This window comes from Patagioenas fasciata, chromosome 12, assembly GCF_037038585.1.
Source record: "Patagioenas fasciata isolate bPatFas1 chromosome 12, bPatFas1.hap1, whole genome shotgun sequence".
Classification (NCBI taxonomy): domain Eukaryota; kingdom Metazoa; phylum Chordata; class Aves; order Columbiformes; family Columbidae; genus Patagioenas; species Patagioenas fasciata.
This window is the reverse complement of record NC_092531.1, coordinates 7,794,217-7,813,418: the sequence shown is the minus strand read 5'-3', so window position 1 is coordinate 7,813,418 and position 19,202 is coordinate 7,794,217. Positions and strand designations below refer to the sequence as shown.

Genomic DNA, 19,202 nt, shown 5'->3' with positions numbered 1-19,202 from the left:
TGAAAGCTAATGAACCCCATTACAGAGTTACTTCTAGTAGAAAGAAGTTCTCAATTTTTAGAAAAACAAAAATTAACTAAGAGGGGGTAATGACACTGAGTTTTGAGGTAGATTTTTAACTAAAAATTAATTAAGAATCATATGTAAACACTTTTTTTTGCAAAATTCAGTCTGGGGTTTAACATTCTTATCAGCCTTCTCTGCTGCACCCTCAAAGTCAAAGTTTGGCTGCATCATTTCCATATCTTGGTTTACTGTTCCCTGCCGAGGGGGCAGGATTCAGTCTGACTCATTCATCTTTAAAATAAGGCTTGTTCCAGTATTAACTTGGGCCAAAACAAATCTGACACCAAGCAACAAAATCCAAGTTCACTATCTTTGCAGTTTTCTGCACTTTTTAACTGAAATAACTTCCTGGCAGTAGAGTTGTGACAATTTAGCATAATTTGTCTCCTCTTTATCAAATTACTCTCACTTTCTTACAACTGTATGTTATAGAAACATCCTATAATGAGATTTTTGGATTAGTAATTTTTAAATAAAAATAATAGTAATAGTTTTGTTTGGTAATTGCTGTTTTGGTTGTGCAAGTGCAAGGTTATACACTGCCTATGATTTTTTGTACTTTTTAAAAAATGCATTAAGAAAAAATGTAAAATGAAATATTATTAGTATTCAAAATATGGGGAAAAAGAATGTTTTTTACCTTTTGTCAGCAAAACCATCACTCCTCCCTGCAGGTCTTGTGACTTTGAAGGTTTTCTTTTTTTCTTAACAAAACCAAAATCCAGTTGTGGTCACTTAGGGACTATAGTCTCTTGCTGTAATCATATTTCCATCAGCACTGTAACTGCAGATAATTACCTTTAGAGCAGTTCTGCTATTCACATTTGCCTCAATTGTTGAATATTCATTTAACTAACTTTGTCCACTTTAAAACCTCATGGTTATCTTTTGAGTGACAGAGGTACAAATTATTGCACTGCAAAACTTCCTATCAGTTAAGAACAAGTGCTGCCTTTTTGGTATGTGCACCTTTTAAGTAAACATATTTTGGTTTCACTCAGGGGTTGATGTGTTTTAAGAGCAAATGACAGTGTGGAGGCAAAATGAATTTGGGTAGCAAAACACTTTAATCACGGATGTTGCAGTTTTATCAATACACCGCTTCCCTGTACCTTGGAAGATGTGATGCGCTCCGGGAGAGACAGCGTAGCAGTTCCAGCCATGCAGTACGTGGTTCTGGGCTCCCCTGGGCTCATCCCCACTCCCCGAGGCTGGAAAAATGATCCTGGACTCTTGTGCAGGCTCTCAGGGTTCCCACCCAGCATGTTCTCTGTACTATGTTTACCTTTTAAGTGTCCACAGCTACAGGACCTCGCTGATGATTAGCCCCTTCAAACCACACTCTCATTTCCCGTTTTGCTGCACCATCACTGGAAATCACCAGCTGCTTCTTTGGACACTTCTGGACATGTCTGCACTGTAGTTCAGGACACGTGGTTGATCGTACTTCATCTACTTCTACTACTGCAAAAAGTTAGTTAAAGTTCATGGACTTAGGCTAGCAGTGATCCAACAAGCCCTAACTCACGCTAACAGCTCCATTAATCCCGTCTGTGTTACAGAAATGCAACATTTTCTTTGCCTCCTGTTAAACATGTATTTTATGCAGACAGAAGAGGCCAAACCTGACATTCCAGTTACGATGAAAAGAGAAAACATGTATCCACTTCCCACAGAGAGGCTTCTCTTAAAATTCAAGCATACTCCATTTCCAAATCCTTCTGAATGCAGACACTAAACATTCTCCAGGTCACACCCACACTTACTACACCCTTATCCCTACAGGCCACTGGGAGTTCACAGCTCATCCTCTGTCTTCAAATCAAAAACATCAACACAGGCACTGGCAAGTGTTGTCTCTGCTCAGCACCCACCAAAACCCACAGTGCACTCTCAGGACAGATATGCCTCTACCTTAGCTCGTTAGGCCAAGTTCAGGAAAAGCTTTAACAGCAAAAAGTTGCCAACCGTAGTCTTGATTTATACATTTAAAGCAAAATACCGTTATTTTTGTTGTACAACATACAGCCAAGTATTTTCTCTTTACTACACTGAAAACGGGCCAGCTGCCTCATTTGACAGTTAGAAGTGTGGTGAAATGGTGCAAAATTAATCTTATTTTCTTGTCATTCAATTACTAAGTGAAAATAAAAGGGAGAAAATAATTTCAAAGGAAGAAAATATAGTATTAGCTATACTGAGACTATGCTAAATTTTCTTAGTTGGAACTTTGCAATACTGCCTGCCAGCTGCAGCAATCAAAACAGGTGACTGATGTAAAAGCATGGGAGAAACATGCTTTAAAAGTTTAAAGGTTCTATATAAATAGAATATAATTGGGTCTTGTGTTCCCCACAATTTCAAATTAAAAAAGCAAAAAGCTTTTTAAAGGAACATAAAGATACCAGGTGGTTCTCATTTTCAGTACTCTGGATTTAAAGGTTTATAATAGAGAGCATCATGCCACCAGAGAATCTAAAAGAAAAGGCAACCAGTGCATTTTGATTGGGTAAACCAAAACACACAAAGACTGAAACTGCTGGTACACACAAAGTATCAGATATTATTCTAAACCAGATATTTAAGACCATTGAAATTCAGTTCAAGATGGTGAGACGAGTTTATAACTGGACAACATCTCTTTAAATTAGAGCTTTTTCTCTAAGAATAGAAGGCAAGGTACTTTTTCTGTATTTGCATCTTTATTTAATGAGCACTTTCCTGTTTTTCTCTGAAGACTTATGTAAATAAAACCCTGGGCAGGTTGCGCACCTCTCTTGAAATAAAATCCAGGAAATGGTGGATTTTAAGTATCAGCATTTCAGTATGCATCAGTAGTTTTTCTAGACTGTTTTACATACCTAAATAGAGCACATGAAAGTACTGCTCCTTTCTACATATTGGTATCTGGACTCCAACTGCCATTTGTGCAAACTACTCTCAATCTGGAAGAGGCTTTCTTCAATTGCAGAAATCCATCAAATCTCATTTACCTGCAATTCTGATGTGTACAGGAGATTACACAAAATGCAAAGCTTTCTTGCAGCTATCATAAGGAACTCTATTCCAACTACAAGATTCAATTATATTACCAAAATTATGTTTACATTTTGCAAAGGGCTTTGATTGCAAGGTGTCCACTCTTCCGGACTTCTCAGCTTTCTGGAATGAAACCAACAGCTCACTGAAGCATCGAAAACATATTTAAACTTGGTTTGCTTTAGTTGAACCAAGATGAATAAGAGTCATAACGGTAGTATAACCATGAAGCAGGTCATCCTTTATGTCATTACATTCTCTCAATACGAAATTTCCAGTAACTATTCGATCACATCCTATTTCCCCATGTCCAAAAAAGCCGAAGAGGGGAACGTTTGGAAAAAACTTCCTGAACGCATCCGCTTCCATATTCCTTTTGGTTTTATAATGCCGATATCCTCTGCCAACACATGCAAACATGAAGCCAATGGTGTTATGCTCGGGGATGTTTGCGGCTTTGAGACGCTGCATGGCGGCTTCTGCTGTCCTCTCATCAGCTACATCCTGGTCTAACAAGACAGTGGCACTCTGGATCTGGGGGCCACTGAAAGCCAGCCCCACCACACCGCACGCGTCGCCAGGCTGGACGCTGTTACTGAAAAGCAACAGCAAACCAGTTAGAGAGTGCTCCAGAGAGACTGCTTCCCAGCTGAATAAAATTCTGCTGTGGCAGAAGCAGGTTTCAAAGCAGACTATCATCCTAGTGATTTTGAAAGAAAAACAGCTAAATAACAGTTAAAAACTAAAAAGACCAAACAAAACAGTTAAAAATATATTAACAAATAGTTAAAAAGCAAATCAAAGCCTTCAAACTTCAGCAACCCTTTTGTTTAGCAACCTTTCACAAGGAAAAACTTTCACATCCATTATCAGAGATTAAGTGTAAGCCTACCTGTCAAATGTGCCAAATTCAGCAGTTTGTGTATGTTACAACTCTGTAATTCCAACTAAGCTATTAGTTAAACTTCAGATAAGCAAAAATACTCAGCATTTACATATCAATCCAGGGCCACAGTCAGTTATGGCTTCAGAGTCACGTTTCTTTATGACTTGAGGTTGGCCAGGACACATTGGTTTCAGCAGTTACCTACATGTGCTTTATTAGCAATAATTTAATATATGGTCAGCTCTCTAATCTGGAATAACAGTCCAGCTGGCTTTCCAGAATCCAGTTTCTAACAGTCATACAAAGCCTCCAGCTTTTCTGGCTAGATCACAGTGTAGCAGTTGGAGTTTATTCTCTTAAAAAAAGAAAAAATACTATTTTTACTACTGTTAATGGGCATTTCTAATATGAACTAACTAAAAATGCTATGGCTTCTGCAGCATTTCTCCTATTTTAAATCTTTACAATTTACCTTGAAAAAGATACTTACTTCTCAGAGATGAGTGATGTAAAGCTCTCCACTTGTCCCCCAGCCAGGATGATACTTTTTTCATTCAAAGGATTGACTATTTGATGAAGAAATCGAGTTGCACCAGACTTCCAGGAGTTGTAGCCAAACAGAAGAACCACCCGGAGATCTGGGTTATTCTTCAGCCCTTTAAACAAAAACACAAACACCAACCCTCTTATTTTTAAATCCTGACCCCTTACACCCAACCATCCCAGCCTCTCCTCAAATAATACATCACACTTTTAGTAATGGCTTTCTGTTGCTGCAATGGGGAAAACAAGGCACAAGCTGCCCAGGCATCCAGGAGCTGGACTGTATTCCCCACGTAAGGATTTCTGGAAAGAACCGAGGAAGGAAAAGATGACTGCATCTGCTTCCTCCAGCTTTCCACTTCTTTAGCAGAGCATTTGTGTTTTATCACAGCCTCTGAAGGCACAGCTCTCCAGTTTTACTTGGCAAGCTTAACTGTACCTTTATAGATAAAAACTGAGTGTATAGGCTATTCAACAAGAACCGTAACACAATAAATAGCTCTACCTGAAAATTAAATACATTACATACATCACCCAGGTGCTTATCCCAAGGCAGAAACTTGAAGGTTTTTAGAAGACTCAAGAAACCCTCATTATTCTTCATAAGTGATCTGCCCTGCTGAGGACACAGCATGAGGAGCATCAACTCTATTTACTGAAACGTGCTGTCTTCAGTTCTACCTTTCCTTGCTACAACGCCCAACTTAATATCTAAATGCAAAGTTATTTCAGAGGAGAAGCAGCTCCTCCCCACTTGTTTCTAAACTGTAGCGATGGGAATAATGCCCAATGGCACAAACTTATTTATTGTTATTTTTCAACCAATTAGAGGTTGCTCAAAATCTAACAGCTGCCTCCAAACAGCTCCACTTGGAATCTGAAATAATCTGAGATCAATACTCAGGATAACTGAACCTTAATACTCCATGGAATGGGAAGAACAGAGATGTGTAATTACCCACTGCAGCACTAGGGAGCCACAGTATGCTCTGTGCATTAGCACAGAAGCTATTGGTTCCACATGGGAGCCTAGAAGAGCGACACCACCAAAGCCCAAGTAAAGGGGAGAACAAGGACATACCTGCTTCAGCAAATTTACTTTCATCAAAGACCCTGTTCTTCACATCTTTTGAGAAATGGAAGGTATGTATTTTCACCCCATCGATTTTGGGAAATAACAGAGCAAACCCAGCTTCACCTTCTTCGATTTCTAGAGGTTGATTGCTGCTTGAACCCATCGGGGTAACTACAAAGATACAAAATGAGACATCTTGCATTCAGTGATTCTAACACTTTCATCTACACTGTAACACAGATTAAAACATGTAGAACAACTTTGACAATGCAAAACACAATCGTTCATTTCCATAACAACATATTTGATAACTGGTGTGACTTTTTTATCAATGCTTTAGTAAGAAGCAGCAGGTAGGAGTCCTGCTGGCTAAAGATCATGCTGAAGTCACATTGGACAAGGAAACATAGATATATTTGGACACTTCCCCCCAGTCACACCAAATATAAACCAGCTGGAAAACAAGCACTGTGGAATACAGCTGTCTAAAGCCTTCCTGGCAACTTCTGCAGGCACACAAACATACTCAGACTTTAAGGCGTTACAAAAGCGTGTAATGACAGTATAAAACTGACCTAAATATTAGGAGCGTATTACTGAATTATGCTAGTGATATCAAATACCCTACTTAGGTTACGGGAAGATAATTTAAGGCAAGAAAATATGAAAAAACTTTTTAATGATAAAAAAGTGAAGCACTAGAACAAGACTGCCAGGGGAGGCTGTGAGTTTTCCATAGCTGTTGCATATGCCTCCTGCTAAACCGTAACAAACAGGTATATACCGAGGATGGCCTGTACAATCAATCACAATGTGACTCTGAAAAATACGGATAAACCCAAGATTCAATAATTACAGTAAGGTGCTAGAAAAAAAAAACAACAAAACAAACCACAAAAACGCCCCAAACAATAAGCTGCCTCCTCAATTAAATCAACGCTTTTCATTATTACTGCACCACATGAGGAAAGAACTTAAGTTGCACGTGACTTAGCAGTGACATTGTGAACTCCTTAAAGTTATAACCAAATGCTGAACAGGGTAATCACCGTGACAACTCTGCCATCAGTCTGCAGGTCTGTGCTTTCAAAATGTATGAAATTGTAATAAATAGGAACCAAAATAGACACGCAATACGCTGGACACCTTCAAGCCAATCTCTCACAAAATCAGACATTTTCCTCCTACCTACAACCCCTGGGGTGACCAGTCCAAGAACCTGACATCGCTTTGGCAAGAGTTTTTCAAGCGCAATTGCTGTTTCTCTACTGTTTCTTTTCCTGGCTGTTAAAAACATAAAAAAGAGAAGAGGGGAAAAAGAGAAAAAAAAAGAGAAGTGAGTTGTTCTGAACTGCATAGGAACACACCCTGAAGTCAGTCCCGTCCTATTTAACCAACGCTGCCCATTAGTGGCTGCCCTGGCAACCAGTACTAACTGGTAAGAGCACAGGCGAACAGAATCAATATCCTCCAGAGAACGCGATAGGAACTCGTCTGTGTAAAACAATGGACAAGTGCTTCATATCACAAATACAAAACCACGTGGTCACGGTTTTATGCAAAGGATTTACTTTCCCTCACAATTCAGAGAATCCCCTTTCAGCTGACTTCCCTCTACGTGCGGTACCTACATCCCAAGCACTTCAAGGAGCGAAGTTACTTCAGCGTTACCTTTCTTCTGCTCGTGCCACTCCTCGTGCCCGCCGAATGTCTCCGCGTCAGCGATATAGAGCACGGTTTGGGGCAGGACGTGCACCTGCTGCAGGAAGAGGGGAGGAAAGGCTGGGCCGGGCTGCTGACCCGCCGGCCCCGGCCCCGCTCCCCGGGGCGGCCCCTGAGGTAAAACCGCTTTCCCGCCCGCTGCGCCGGCGCGAGCCCCACCTGAGGTGCGAGGGCACCGATCCCCGTTCCCCGCCTCGCGCCGGACTGTCCCTCCCGCCCGCGCCGCGAGGCCCCCGCGTGCACCCACCTCCAGCTCGCGGGCCAGCGCGTGCACCAGCGCGTGTCCCCCGGCGGGGCCCGGCTCCAGCGCCGATACCCAGGAGACGCGCTGCCGCGCCCGCAGGATGCGCCGGGCGCACTCCCTCCACAGCCGGCACACGCTGCAACACACCACGGACACGCCGCGTCGGCGGGGCTGCCCCAGCAGCGGCCCGCCCCGGCCCCGCTACCTCCGGAGTAGCGGAGATACCCCCACGGCGGCCCCGCCGCTTACCAGGCGGCGCGCAGCAGTGCCTTGGTGGGCAGGAAGCCGAAGACGCGCTCCACCACCTCAGCCAGGTTACCGAGGACGAAGCCACCCCTGGCCGCGGGCTCCATCGCGCCGCCGCCCCGGCCGAGCCGCTCCCGCCGCCGTCACGGCGCTCTGCGCCACCCGCGCGCCGACGTCCACGGGGCGGACTTCCGGTCACGCGACGGCACGGACAGCCCCTGCAGTCACAGGTGCGCCGCCTGGCGGCCGGGAGGACCCGCCCCGCTCCCGGGTGCCCGCCTCGCCCCCTCGCGGCCCGGGACCCAGCAGGGACACAGCGCACTTCGTAAAATGGTTTTTATTCATAAACTTGATGCAAGTTTACAAATTCCTGTACATTGCCAAGTAAGTCTGCAATGAGCAATGGAACCCAAACCGAAGCATGCGCCGGAGTGCAGGGCTGCCCTGGGCGGGTGGGAGGCGGTGCCGCCCCCAGCGGCCGCTGCTCTGCCCGGGGGTGCGGATACCGGTACAACCGCAGAGCAGAAAGGCTGGGGAGTCACCCACCGGACACCAGAAACAACGGGGATGGGAGCGGTGCCAAACCTCGCCCATCACCTCTTTCGAGCTAAAAACTGGATCTAGAAGCAACTGCACAAGGAACTGCGGGTGCCTGATAAAGAAAAGCGCACAAATGTGATAGTCAACTGAAAATCCGTAACAAAAACATGCTCCTGTGCTTCTAGAAGTGCTTATCCAAGGTCCACACCCTTAGCTCAGCCCCAGAAGGGTGCAAAGGCCTAATGACTACTACTACAACCAAAACAGAATCGATTTAGGTAAGGCCATGAAATATGGTGTAATTATACACAGACCCAGATTCATTTCCTAAGAAAGAAAGAACAGTTCCCCTTAGTCTCTCAATAACAAATCCTCTGTCATGACTATGGCAACATTTCTTAAACTTCTGAATCAGATGATGGTTTTTGTACTTTATTGTAGCTTTTATATAAAAATTTTTCATTCAAGGACTTTCATCTCAATTTGTGCCAATCACTCTATAAGTTCATTAGTTTACAAATGATTGCAACAACCCGGTTAATAAAATGGAACACCTAAAAAGGTTTTTAGTATTTTAAATAACATCAAGCTTCATACTGTGGCTCTTCTTGTTAAGGAGGTTGAGCCAACAAGTAGCAGGAACAGCCCAGCAAGTTCTGATGCCCCAGTGGAAGTGACTAATTACAAGGTTTTATTGGCACAGCCTTGCTCTTGCTAAAAAAAAACACCAACCAACCAAAAAAATAAAAAAAAGAAAATAACCAAAAAACCCAACAACATCAACATAATCTAAACAAAGAGCATCTTTTCCAATAAACAGTTCATATTCTCATACAGCCATGAAAAATGTTTAATGACTTAACATACATGTGTTTTTCCTATATCATTAATTTGGAAATACTACAAATGCTGTCATTTTAGACCAGAAAAACTACTGTGATTTGCTAGACCTGACATCTCCTAAAACAGTATTAAACAATGTATTAAACTTCTTGGCTTTAAATGAAACAATACAACACAAGTCTCGGCAGTCCGCATTTTGCAAAAGGTAAGAAATACACAGAAGTGTGTGAACAACTCACTCCTATTGAATGATCTGTAGTAACTCAATAGCCTGCTGTAGGGCGCTTACACTTCCAAATGAAAAAACAAAGGGGGAGAAGGGAGGGCATGGCCCAAATATGCTTAATCCATAAGAACGAATAACGGCAAAGGCCCAAACTGCTCAGTCCAGATGCCTAAGGAGAGCGGAATGGTAAGGCTGTAACTTATACTTTACGTGTCAGTCGACAGATTATCCACTAACTTATCTAATAGCTAAAGTCTTCAGTACGGCTGTTATAGGGGCACTCATAGCTTGAGTCTGTGTGTTGGAAAACATAAAAAAGAGCTTGTTTTCTTGACATTGGTCCAAGTATACACCAGTCCTCAATATTAGCCATCTTCCTTCGGAGGAGTGTACCAGCCTGTGGAGAACAGAGAAACACGTTAGGAACCAACAACACTGCTACGTCAAGACAATCGTATAATCTTCCTCTGAATTTGTGGGAGATGGAAGCCTCATCTGGCTCCTTTCTTCCCTCTTAAAGTAGCTCAGCCCAGTGAGAGCAAGTGCCCTAAACACTAGTGGCCAGCAGTGGGAGATAAAGCATGTGGCATATTCCAAGATCAGACCCTGTGTATTTGTGTGTGAAAATCAAAGACTTCCATGTTTGGGGTTTTTGCGGCAGCAGGTACCCTGAGCTGGACACCGCCAGAGGATGCTATTGAAGGAGGAACATCACTGTAACAGAAGCAAATGGAATAAGAGGCAAAACACCCAAGCCCTCAAGCCACTTAACGCACAGATGTACAAACATGACTACGCTGGGATACTTATATATAAATCCCTTCCTGCATACTGCACAGGCATTTGAACAGTTCATCCTACCTCGGCAAATCTGGCTGTAGGAATGGGCTCAGAAATGTCAGTTGAATAACTTGCCTCCTGATAGGATTTGGCATGTTTAGCAGCTGAATCAGACCTGATCAAGTGTGCATAGTTTTTTTTCTAGCCACCTCCTGGTCTCCAATCTTAATTCTCCCAGACACTGTTGTAAAAAAGATCTCTAAATTTTTGTACAGTGAGTACAGGGCCTGTATATGTTGTCCCAGAGAACACGCAGCAGCTATATGTTAGAGATACCTTTCGCAGCAGCAGTCACCACAGCCAAGGCTGGCACTTCGCTACAAGTAAACAGCCAGCCAGCTGGCTTTGGTAGCAAACTCAAAAGCAGAAGACTCAGTTAATGGCAAGATCAAAGCATTATAAAATTGGAAAGCATTTTAAAGTCGTTATCTTTGATTTTCCTCCCAGTAGCAGAAAAGGCCTTACGTCCAATTTTAGAGGTAGGGAAACTGAGGGGTTCACTACAGTCTCACTGAAATACGCTCACATGTTCACAGCAACATGAATTCCCAGAGGAGACTGTGATGTTCTTTGATCCAGGTTGGACACAAAGTGGTAACTGGGACTAACTCCCTCCTCACGAGACCAAGGCACCAACCCTGCTGACTATTTTTACATAACATGTAAGTCACTTAAATCTTTTAAAGCCTCAGGTCATTTGTTGTCTTCTCATTCTGGCACAATGAATGCAATTATACCTGAAGCACTTGAAGACTTGTTTTATGCAGCTGAGAGACCATTAACTGGCTTTAAATAGGGTTTAAAAAAAAAAAAAAGCATCTCCCATTTCTATTGCACAGTTTTCCAGCCAGTGCACTTCTGCTGGACTGGAAAATAAAATAAAAAAGTATATTTTAGTTTCCAGTCTTTCTTTCCACTTTCTCTCTGATTACTATTGCTGGGGTCTTGCCACATTAAAACAAAGCCTTTCAGGGAAAGAGGGAAACTTCCAGCAATCACTTCACTAACAAATACGACACTTAGAAAGCTACAGTAACAAAAAAGTTCCTAGATCAACTGGCTGAAAATGAAAATAAACCTTTCAAAAAGCAGTAGGGACACATGTGTAAGCTGGAAACGTTGCAATGACTGTTAGTGAAGGTTCTTTAAGCACTGTTGTCTCCCTGGTGCAAGATTAAAAAAAAAACGGAAACACCCTTTATGGTCTTCCCAAGCCAACATAAGATTCTCTGGCACTTCAAGTTTTACTGTGGCCAAATACCAATTCCCAGGCTGCTCTGCAGACATGAACAAAGTCGCACGAATATACATACCATTTTTCTCGTGTATTTGTACTAGTGACTTATAGGACTGCTGTGCTCTTGCTAGATTATATTGATTCTGAAAGGAGAAAAACAAACCAACAAACAAACATAAACTCCCCGCATTGAGACACACAGAACCTAAAAACAATTTCACAAAGAAAATTTTGTAAAAACATTTCTGGCTTCAAGCTGCAAGACTTTAAAGACACATACCCTTATTTTCTCATTTCGACTCCACCATAATGACGCTAATTTGTAAACCCCTGCTGCTGGAAAGGTCCCTCTGTTGGAGGGTTCTGAACATGCGGTGGGTCACAAGTGTGTGCGACCAGAACCACCAGCTTCAGGCAACCCTCACTGGAACCGTCCAGCTCAGCGCAACTGTGACCACGCTGGACAGAATTGTGATCACAAACTTTCATGTCTTACCTAGTTCACCATCTTCGAACCAATACTTAGAAATGGGCATCTGAGTGACAACTTCATTGATTTAAATATTTAAACATCATTTGAAAATAGCATTTAGTACTTCAAAGTCTTCTAAGTTATGGCGCATTACCAGCATGCACACTTGAACTGAATTATCATTTCCATTTATGCTGAATGGCCAGCTCGAAAGTATTTGCACTGTATTATTTTTCACGCCCTCATGAAACTCTGCAGGTTTCTAGCCCAGCAAAAAGGAGGAGAACCTCTTAACATCAGCAGCCTGTCATCTGCAGCCCTTCTCAGAGCCCAAATTTCCAAATCCTCATGGTTCCAAATTCTGAATCCTCCTTCCCTCCTCCCTTTGCCAGTATGGGGGCAGTACAGGGTACAAGTCCAACTACTTACACACCCTGCCCATCCCAAGGTTTTATCCTATTCATACATTCATCATTTCCTAAAACATACAGCTAACTGCCAATAAAATATTCACATATGAACCAAACACCAAGATAAATCAAAATGCTAATATATTTGCAAGGACAGAACTGTCATTATGCATTTTGATGCAAGTCAGCAAAGAACTGGAAGCTTAACAGTAATTTGTGTAATTGCTATACACAGCGCATTTACCTTATTGGCTCCAAACTGTACTCTGGCTTTTCCTTTGACTAAAGTGGCATTGATCTGCATGATGACAGATTCTATTGAATAGGCACTGCTCCAGCCCTGGGGGAAGAAGGAAATATTTCTATATAACATGTACCTGCTGCTCCTGCTCACCTTGCAAATCTGTTTTGGAATGTGTGTGCTTTGGGCTTTTTTTTTTTCTGCACTCCAGTTTTAGTTTTAACTACAGGTTTTCAGTTGACAACTTTTATTTTCCAGAGAAAATACAGAAAGTGATTTGCAGTATTAGGGCTAAGAACTCCAATGAGAAGGGGGAATCGCACATTTCCAAAATACATCAAGACAGAAACAAGAAGAGGTCCATTCCTGCAGCATTTACACATTTTCAGTAACATCACTTCTTGTTGCAAAAAGCAGAAAGACTGCCATCTAATGAAGCCATTGATTGAGCCGTGACAATTTAGTTCCCATGAAAATTCCTGCTTCTCTCTGGCATTGCTTTACCTTCCAGGGTTCACAACAGTTTCTGCCAAAGCCTACAAATAGTTACTTCATTCATTTACTTGCTTTAAAGAGAAAACCAATTGTACTGTCTACATCAGAACCATATATGCCTAGAATCTTCTGCATTCCTCTCTTCCAGAAGCCTCTGCTGCTGTACAAAGTCAGCTCTGGAGAAAAGGAAACAAGGTGTCTTGCTCCTTAAAACTCACTCTTTACATTGGCTTCCTCCCAGAAATTCTGAGAACGCAAAGGTGATGTGCTCTCACTTCTTGTCTCTTCCTCAGACCTCTTGTAAGCCATCCAAGGCAGAAATAAGAACACCTCACACAAGATCAGCAAGGCCAATCTTGTGGAACTGAGGTCTATTCCATCATGTTCCCCTCAGAGTGTGTAATTTATTCCACGCAGGGATTCTTCACCTCAGGGGAAACACCTATTTTCATTATTTTAAAGCATGCTTTGTTATTATCCAGATAACAGAGCCCATGTTCACCTGTTTAGTAAGAAGTTCCATGCATAATGCACCTCCACCTAGGACATACCTAGAAACAAATACGAAAGACAATATTTGACATCAGCATTTAGTAAAAAGATTAATCCCTTCACGGCACTTTAAGCTCTTGCCGGCTAGTTTGTTACATTTTTTGTTCACATAAAGCTGAAATGCACTTTAACTGGTAATAAACGGTAACTAGTTAGCCGTATTATACTTATGCAAAGAAGATTAGCACTGTGATATCAAAAAAAAATAAAAATCCTTTGCTAACTATTTATTTAGAATCAGTGACCAAGCTACACAACTGCTTACACTGTACATGCACCAGGAAAAAAGGGAGGTTGCTTTATGTCTATACTATGTATGAATAGTATTGATGTGTGGTTCTAATTAAAAAAACCCCAAATCAAAAAAATCCATCAAAACAAACAAACAAAAAAAACAGCTAAATTAACTTCTGTAAAGAAATGTAACACAACTCCAAACAATGTAGGTGCATCTAGAAATCAAAGGTGTAGACAAATAAGATAAAGTAGATCTTCACTTGCTCTTTTCCTATAAGCCACTGTCTAGTTTCAGCAACACCTCATCAGGTGTTGTGCTGGCTTGGACCCAGTGATCAGCACACATGGGCATCACTAAACCTGGACTGAGGGAGTAGAAATTACTACTCCAAAAAATGTAGTCCCTCCTACGACCAAGATGTTCAAACAGCATAGATCTGCACGACATTGATGGGAAACAATCACCAAAATCCAGACCTTCTGGGCCATTCTTCATTTCATTTCTACAAAGTCGTCCAAGTGCAACAAAACCAGAATCCAAATAAGTTTTCTGGTGTCTGGCACTCCCTGTTTACTTTATTTAACTGCACTAACCATTTTTGAATGCAAAAGAGACACACAGCACTTAAAATCAAATCTGAATCAGCACCAGCCATCACAGACTGCATTTCCAAATGTACAGCTATAACTTCCTGTCAGCAGGAGACGCATAAAAGCCTTGGAAGGTGAATTTCATCTCTCCACGGACAAAGATTCTGTGCCACAGACAGCACTTCAAACACATTTTAGATTACTTTTAGAGCATGGTATTGATTTAATTTAGTATTTCTGAATTAGCATTTGAGGAGTTTTTAGACAAAAACTTTATGGCAGTGTTACCAATAAGAGTCAGTTCAGACTATAGAGCAAGTTTAAGGCAACACAGGGATCAAGACCCCTCCAAAGCGCCAACTTAACACACCCTACAGCAGGGGAACTAACGGCGATGTTCACCACTATGGCAGGCACAGAGTCCTTCAGAGCTAGACACAAAGTACACAGTTCCACCAGGAACTGCACCCAGGTGGTTGTCTACAGTTAGTTCATAATGCTAGAGAAGCAAGTCTCCATATCACACATTGAGCTCTTCACCAAACTCAAGGTCAGCAGCAGTAGATGTATATATTTAGGGGAAATTTCTTGACATCTATATGTTAGCCTCAAAATGGTCCCTGCAACCCCAAATCAACCAATTTCAGAGTAAAATTTTTGTAAGGCAACTCAAACCTACCCTCCTGTGAGCACAGGAGACACCACTCGCACAAAGGGAGGATCAAAAGGGAAGTTATCCTGAAAAGCAAACCAAAAAAACAGGTTAAGAAATATACTGTGACACCGTTTTCCTAACCAAGAAGTATCCCAATGGCTGCCTCCTTTGGCAAATCAGATTGAAAGCAGTAAATTTTTTCAGTACTGTAAAAACACTTTTCCACAGTGCTGGCTAAAAAACATTTGGGAAGGCTTAGTGCCAAACCTGAAGTTGCATTTATTATTTTTTTCTTTTTAATGCTACAGCTCCATCTCCACCCAACTAACAACTGAGGGTAGTTCCAGTCACTTTCTACAGTAAGCTACAAATTTAACCCCAGCATTTCTTCCCACAGACACATACCTTAAAAGAGAAGTTGAGTAAGATGTATTCTACACCTTCTTTTTCTTTTAAGACCTGAAGATCACTATGCAGTGGGCTATCAGGATCAACCCTATAAAAGAAGCAGGGGGGAGAGCCTGGATTAATTTAATATTTTCACTACCTATAAAAAGGAATTACTCTCTAAGAGTTCCTTTATGTATTTATAGCTTTCAAACTGTAATTTGAAGTGAAAAGTAGAAAAGTCTTGCTCTCTTTACAAAGTAAACACTTTGTCATGAGATCAGCATGAACGCTTGCCTCAACACACACTGACACTATCAAGTGGTATTTGAACACAGCACAAAATAACCTGCTCATTTGAAAACCGCAATTTTGATTCTCTTCAGTACACTGAAAACGTATGTCCCAAGAAGGGGAGGGAAAAAGCACAACACACAAAACAAGACAGGAAGACTGTAGCGATCTAGTTTTCAGCACACAGTCAGTGAATCCTTTATGGAATATGTGATCACAGTTCTGTATTAGCTGTTAAAAGTAACGTGCATCAGCAGGAGTACTAAAGCCAGCAGCTTCTGCTCAGCAGAATTTCAACAATTGCTAGTTGCAAAAGGCTGGTGGTGATCAGCCTTGACATTAATTCAGCCTGGACATTAATTCAGACGCTACTGAGTCAATCCCACCCGGGCTCTGACACCCCAGCAGCTTTTAAAAACAACTAGTCAAAAAACGCTTGTGGCAAGCCAAAAGCAGACATTAGACAAAATGATGGGCTGCTAAACCCAACCCTCTGCTACAGGTGAAACCACAAACTTCTTAGATCCCATTTCAGAATTACTTGGGTAGTTCTTCCCCTTCCTACCAACAGGAAGTTGACAGGCAGAAAATCTCCCAATGCTTCAAAACCTATCATTTCCAGCCAAACTTGTACTGGGCCAGTTCAGAATTACTTGTTGTAGTAACAATACTGTTCCTTGGGCAAATGGACTCTTTGCTCTGACATTTACCCCCTCAACTAGTCTGTGCACACAGTCCATGTGTTTCCAGGCACTTTTTGCTGGGATAAACAAACACAACGGTTTTTGTCTTCTCTCAGTCACTCTGGCAGCCATTTGCTGCATGTACTCCATTTGCTCTTTCTGGAAGGCAGAAAATCAGACCTGCTCACAGTACTTAAAAAGAGGTTTAAAATTGCTGCACAGTGATTTGAGCACTTTGTTATACAAGTGCTTGATAGACAAGGCCTCCTGTAACATCGCACAGATTTTTCTGACATACATCGTTCCTGCCATTTTCAGCTTGAAAACATTCACATGGCACGGTCTACACTAAGGAAACAAAACTGTGTTTCAGCAGTTGGTGACATGGTTGTACAAGTCTTAACCACTAGGACAAAGCAACAATTCCTACCAGCAGGTCAATTGTGCTGAAATAGCTGATGTCCTTGTACTTATTCACTATGACATATCTGAACTGATGGAAGTTCTCTCATCCATTGCCATCTTTTGCAGTCACCCAGCCCAGCTTGGACAGGCTTTTCCTTCCTACAGGTTATCTTGTGAGATGATGGCAGATGGTCCCATTACCAGGAACAATTTCAATATAATACCTCTAGAATTAAAGTCATTGGGCTACAGGCACACCAAGATGAGTTACCATCTTGTACACACAGTGAAAAGCAGTGCATAAGAGAAGACAAGTTATACAATTATATAAATCATAATTAGGTTATACCTAAAACTTTCAGTTCTGTGTGTCTTGCTCAACTGTAGGAATAAAGAACTAATGACACTAAGACAGTTCTGTTCCTTCTTACACCTTGAATGAAACTAGAAGTAGCATTTTATTGAAATTAAAAACAAAAAACAACAACAACAACAACAAATCACACAACCAAAAAACCACTAAACTAAAACCATCCAGACAAAAAATGTCATCATTGAGTTTCATATTTTGGAGAAGTTTTGGAAAGAGAACTGAATGGTAATGGAAGTTATGGGAATAGGCACTGTGTTGGCTGTGCAAAGAGGGTTTTTTTTGCCAGTTCAATTCCAACAGTTCAATGTCTATATGCATTACCAGAATTGTAGCCACCACACATTACTGTATATGCTCTGGCCAGAGATTCTCATTTAACAAAAGTAATTATTTCTGCAGCAATAATAAATCAGATTCTTCAGAACATAAACTTTAACAACTTACTTTAGAAGCTTAACATGCCATTCATACAAGCTGTCATTTACCAGTTCCACTGAATATATCCCTGTAGAAACATTAGATAGAATTAATTATGCACTAAAAGTTTAACAAGGTAAAATTCAGCAAAAACATTCTTTCAAGTACAAATACTGTCAAGAGATGTAAGCAAGATAAGATACTGAGGCACATCCTTCCTCCCATAGCAGAAGCACTTCTGAGCAACTACAAGGAAACAAGTTCTTTCATTTCTACAAAAAAAAGTTCCACATGAATCAAAATGTTCTTCTGACACCGAACCATTTCCTCCCCTCCCAGTTCAAACTTTCCACAGCTGCAGCTCCAGCGTGTCCAGTACTCAGTGTATTTTATACTCCATACATGGCCAACATGCTTTTAAAACACTTGACACACAGTGTGAGTACGCAGCATTGTATTTCACAGGTTCTCAGCAGTATTGGCAGACCAGGACAGCGGATGGAGTAGAAAACCAAAAAAGAAGATACTGCATTGGATGATGTGAGCTCCCAACAGCTGACCAAAAGATGCATCCAAAGAGCAGCCGTCTCTGGAAGCCAGCTGGTGATTTTCAGTGGTCCATTTGTTTTAATCATGTTAAACAATAGTTGCGTGTTTCACTCAAAGGGAAGGGTGAAAGGTTTTCTGCCATTTTCTTGTACATTCAAGCTTCCTCTCTGCTGCAGTTCACAAGCAGCCCAGGAAGAGGCAATAATCCTTGAACCTTCAGACAAGATTTAGTAAATAGCATCACTGATGTTGAAAAGCCCGATCTCTTCCCCCACACACTACTCATGCATATACACTAAACAACTACGATTAAACTTCTTACCTGGGCTAGTATTTAACAGCATGTCTGTTGCTGACGTAATTAATCGGAAGACATATACAAATCAGGAATCTGCCTAGATTTCTGAAGGCTACACAACCAGACTGCAGTCACCACATTCTCTCCAAGGAATTACAGAATTAATTTCTGAGCTTTATTATTCTAGAACATGTTATCTTGCAGTTGAAACTACTAAGCATTAGTACCTGGAGTACAGATAACATTTCAAGCTGTCCAGACACCTTTATTTCTAACTAGCAAGGCTAAGAACCCATGTGTCTTTTTCTCCTTACCGCAGTGCCACGAACGCACGAGTCCTGCAGCCAAGATCAAATTTTTCGAAGTCTAAGTAGGTCTGAAAAATTACTCACTGTGCTCTCAACGTCCCTTTTAACCAGCAGCTAGTTCTGTGACATCACACTTCTCTGTTCAAGGATGAACAGAACAAACTAATAAGGACCTTTTCCAGTTTCCCAGATCCAAAGACACTATTTTCTGATTAACCCTTAGTACGAGTGAAGTCATGAAGTAGAAGATTTTCAATTTGTACTGCAGCGATGTAACAATGAAAGAGTTGACATTTAGAACTCTGCTCATTGTCAGCTCCCCTTAATG

The 19,202-nt window shown here is 41.6% G+C and overlaps 2 protein-coding genes across 3 annotated transcripts in view; both read right to left on the bottom strand.

The window, feature by feature from the left end:
- Positions 1–2,746: 2,746 nt before the first annotated feature.
- FBXO22 (F-box protein 22) lies at positions 2,747–8,007 on the bottom strand. The gene is made up of 7 exons (XM_065847847.2): positions 7,825–8,007; positions 7,579–7,711; positions 7,281–7,368; positions 6,798–6,893; positions 5,616–5,780; positions 4,482–4,647; positions 2,747–3,700 (listed from the first exon to the last, which is right to left on the bottom strand). The coding sequence occupies exons 1-7, from the start codon at positions 7,926–7,928 to the stop codon at positions 3,271–3,273; spliced, it is 1,182 nt and encodes a 393-aa protein (XP_065703919.1). The 5' UTR covers positions 7,929–8,007; the 3' UTR covers positions 2,747–3,270.
- A 136-nt stretch (positions 8,008–8,143) lies between these two features.
- The window catches only part of UBE2Q2 (ubiquitin conjugating enzyme E2 Q2), a 47,110-nt gene continuing 36,051 nt past the window's right edge, over positions 8,144–19,202 (bottom strand). For both annotated transcript variants that reach the window (XM_065847221.2, XM_065847222.2), the window contains 7 exons: positions 17,747–17,807; positions 15,566–15,656; positions 15,185–15,243; positions 13,628–13,676; positions 12,634–12,729; positions 11,584–11,650; positions 8,144–9,827 (listed from right to left, as the gene is read on the bottom strand). In XM_065847221.2, coding sequence (XP_065703293.1) covers positions 9,796–9,827; positions 11,584–11,650; positions 12,634–12,729; positions 13,628–13,676; positions 15,185–15,243; positions 15,566–15,656; positions 17,747–17,807 — 455 coding nt within the window. In that variant the 3' untranslated portion in view covers positions 8,144–9,795. The remainder of the gene's footprint in view (positions 9,828–11,583; positions 11,651–12,633; positions 12,730–13,627; positions 13,677–15,184; positions 15,244–15,565; positions 15,657–17,746; positions 17,808–19,202) is intronic.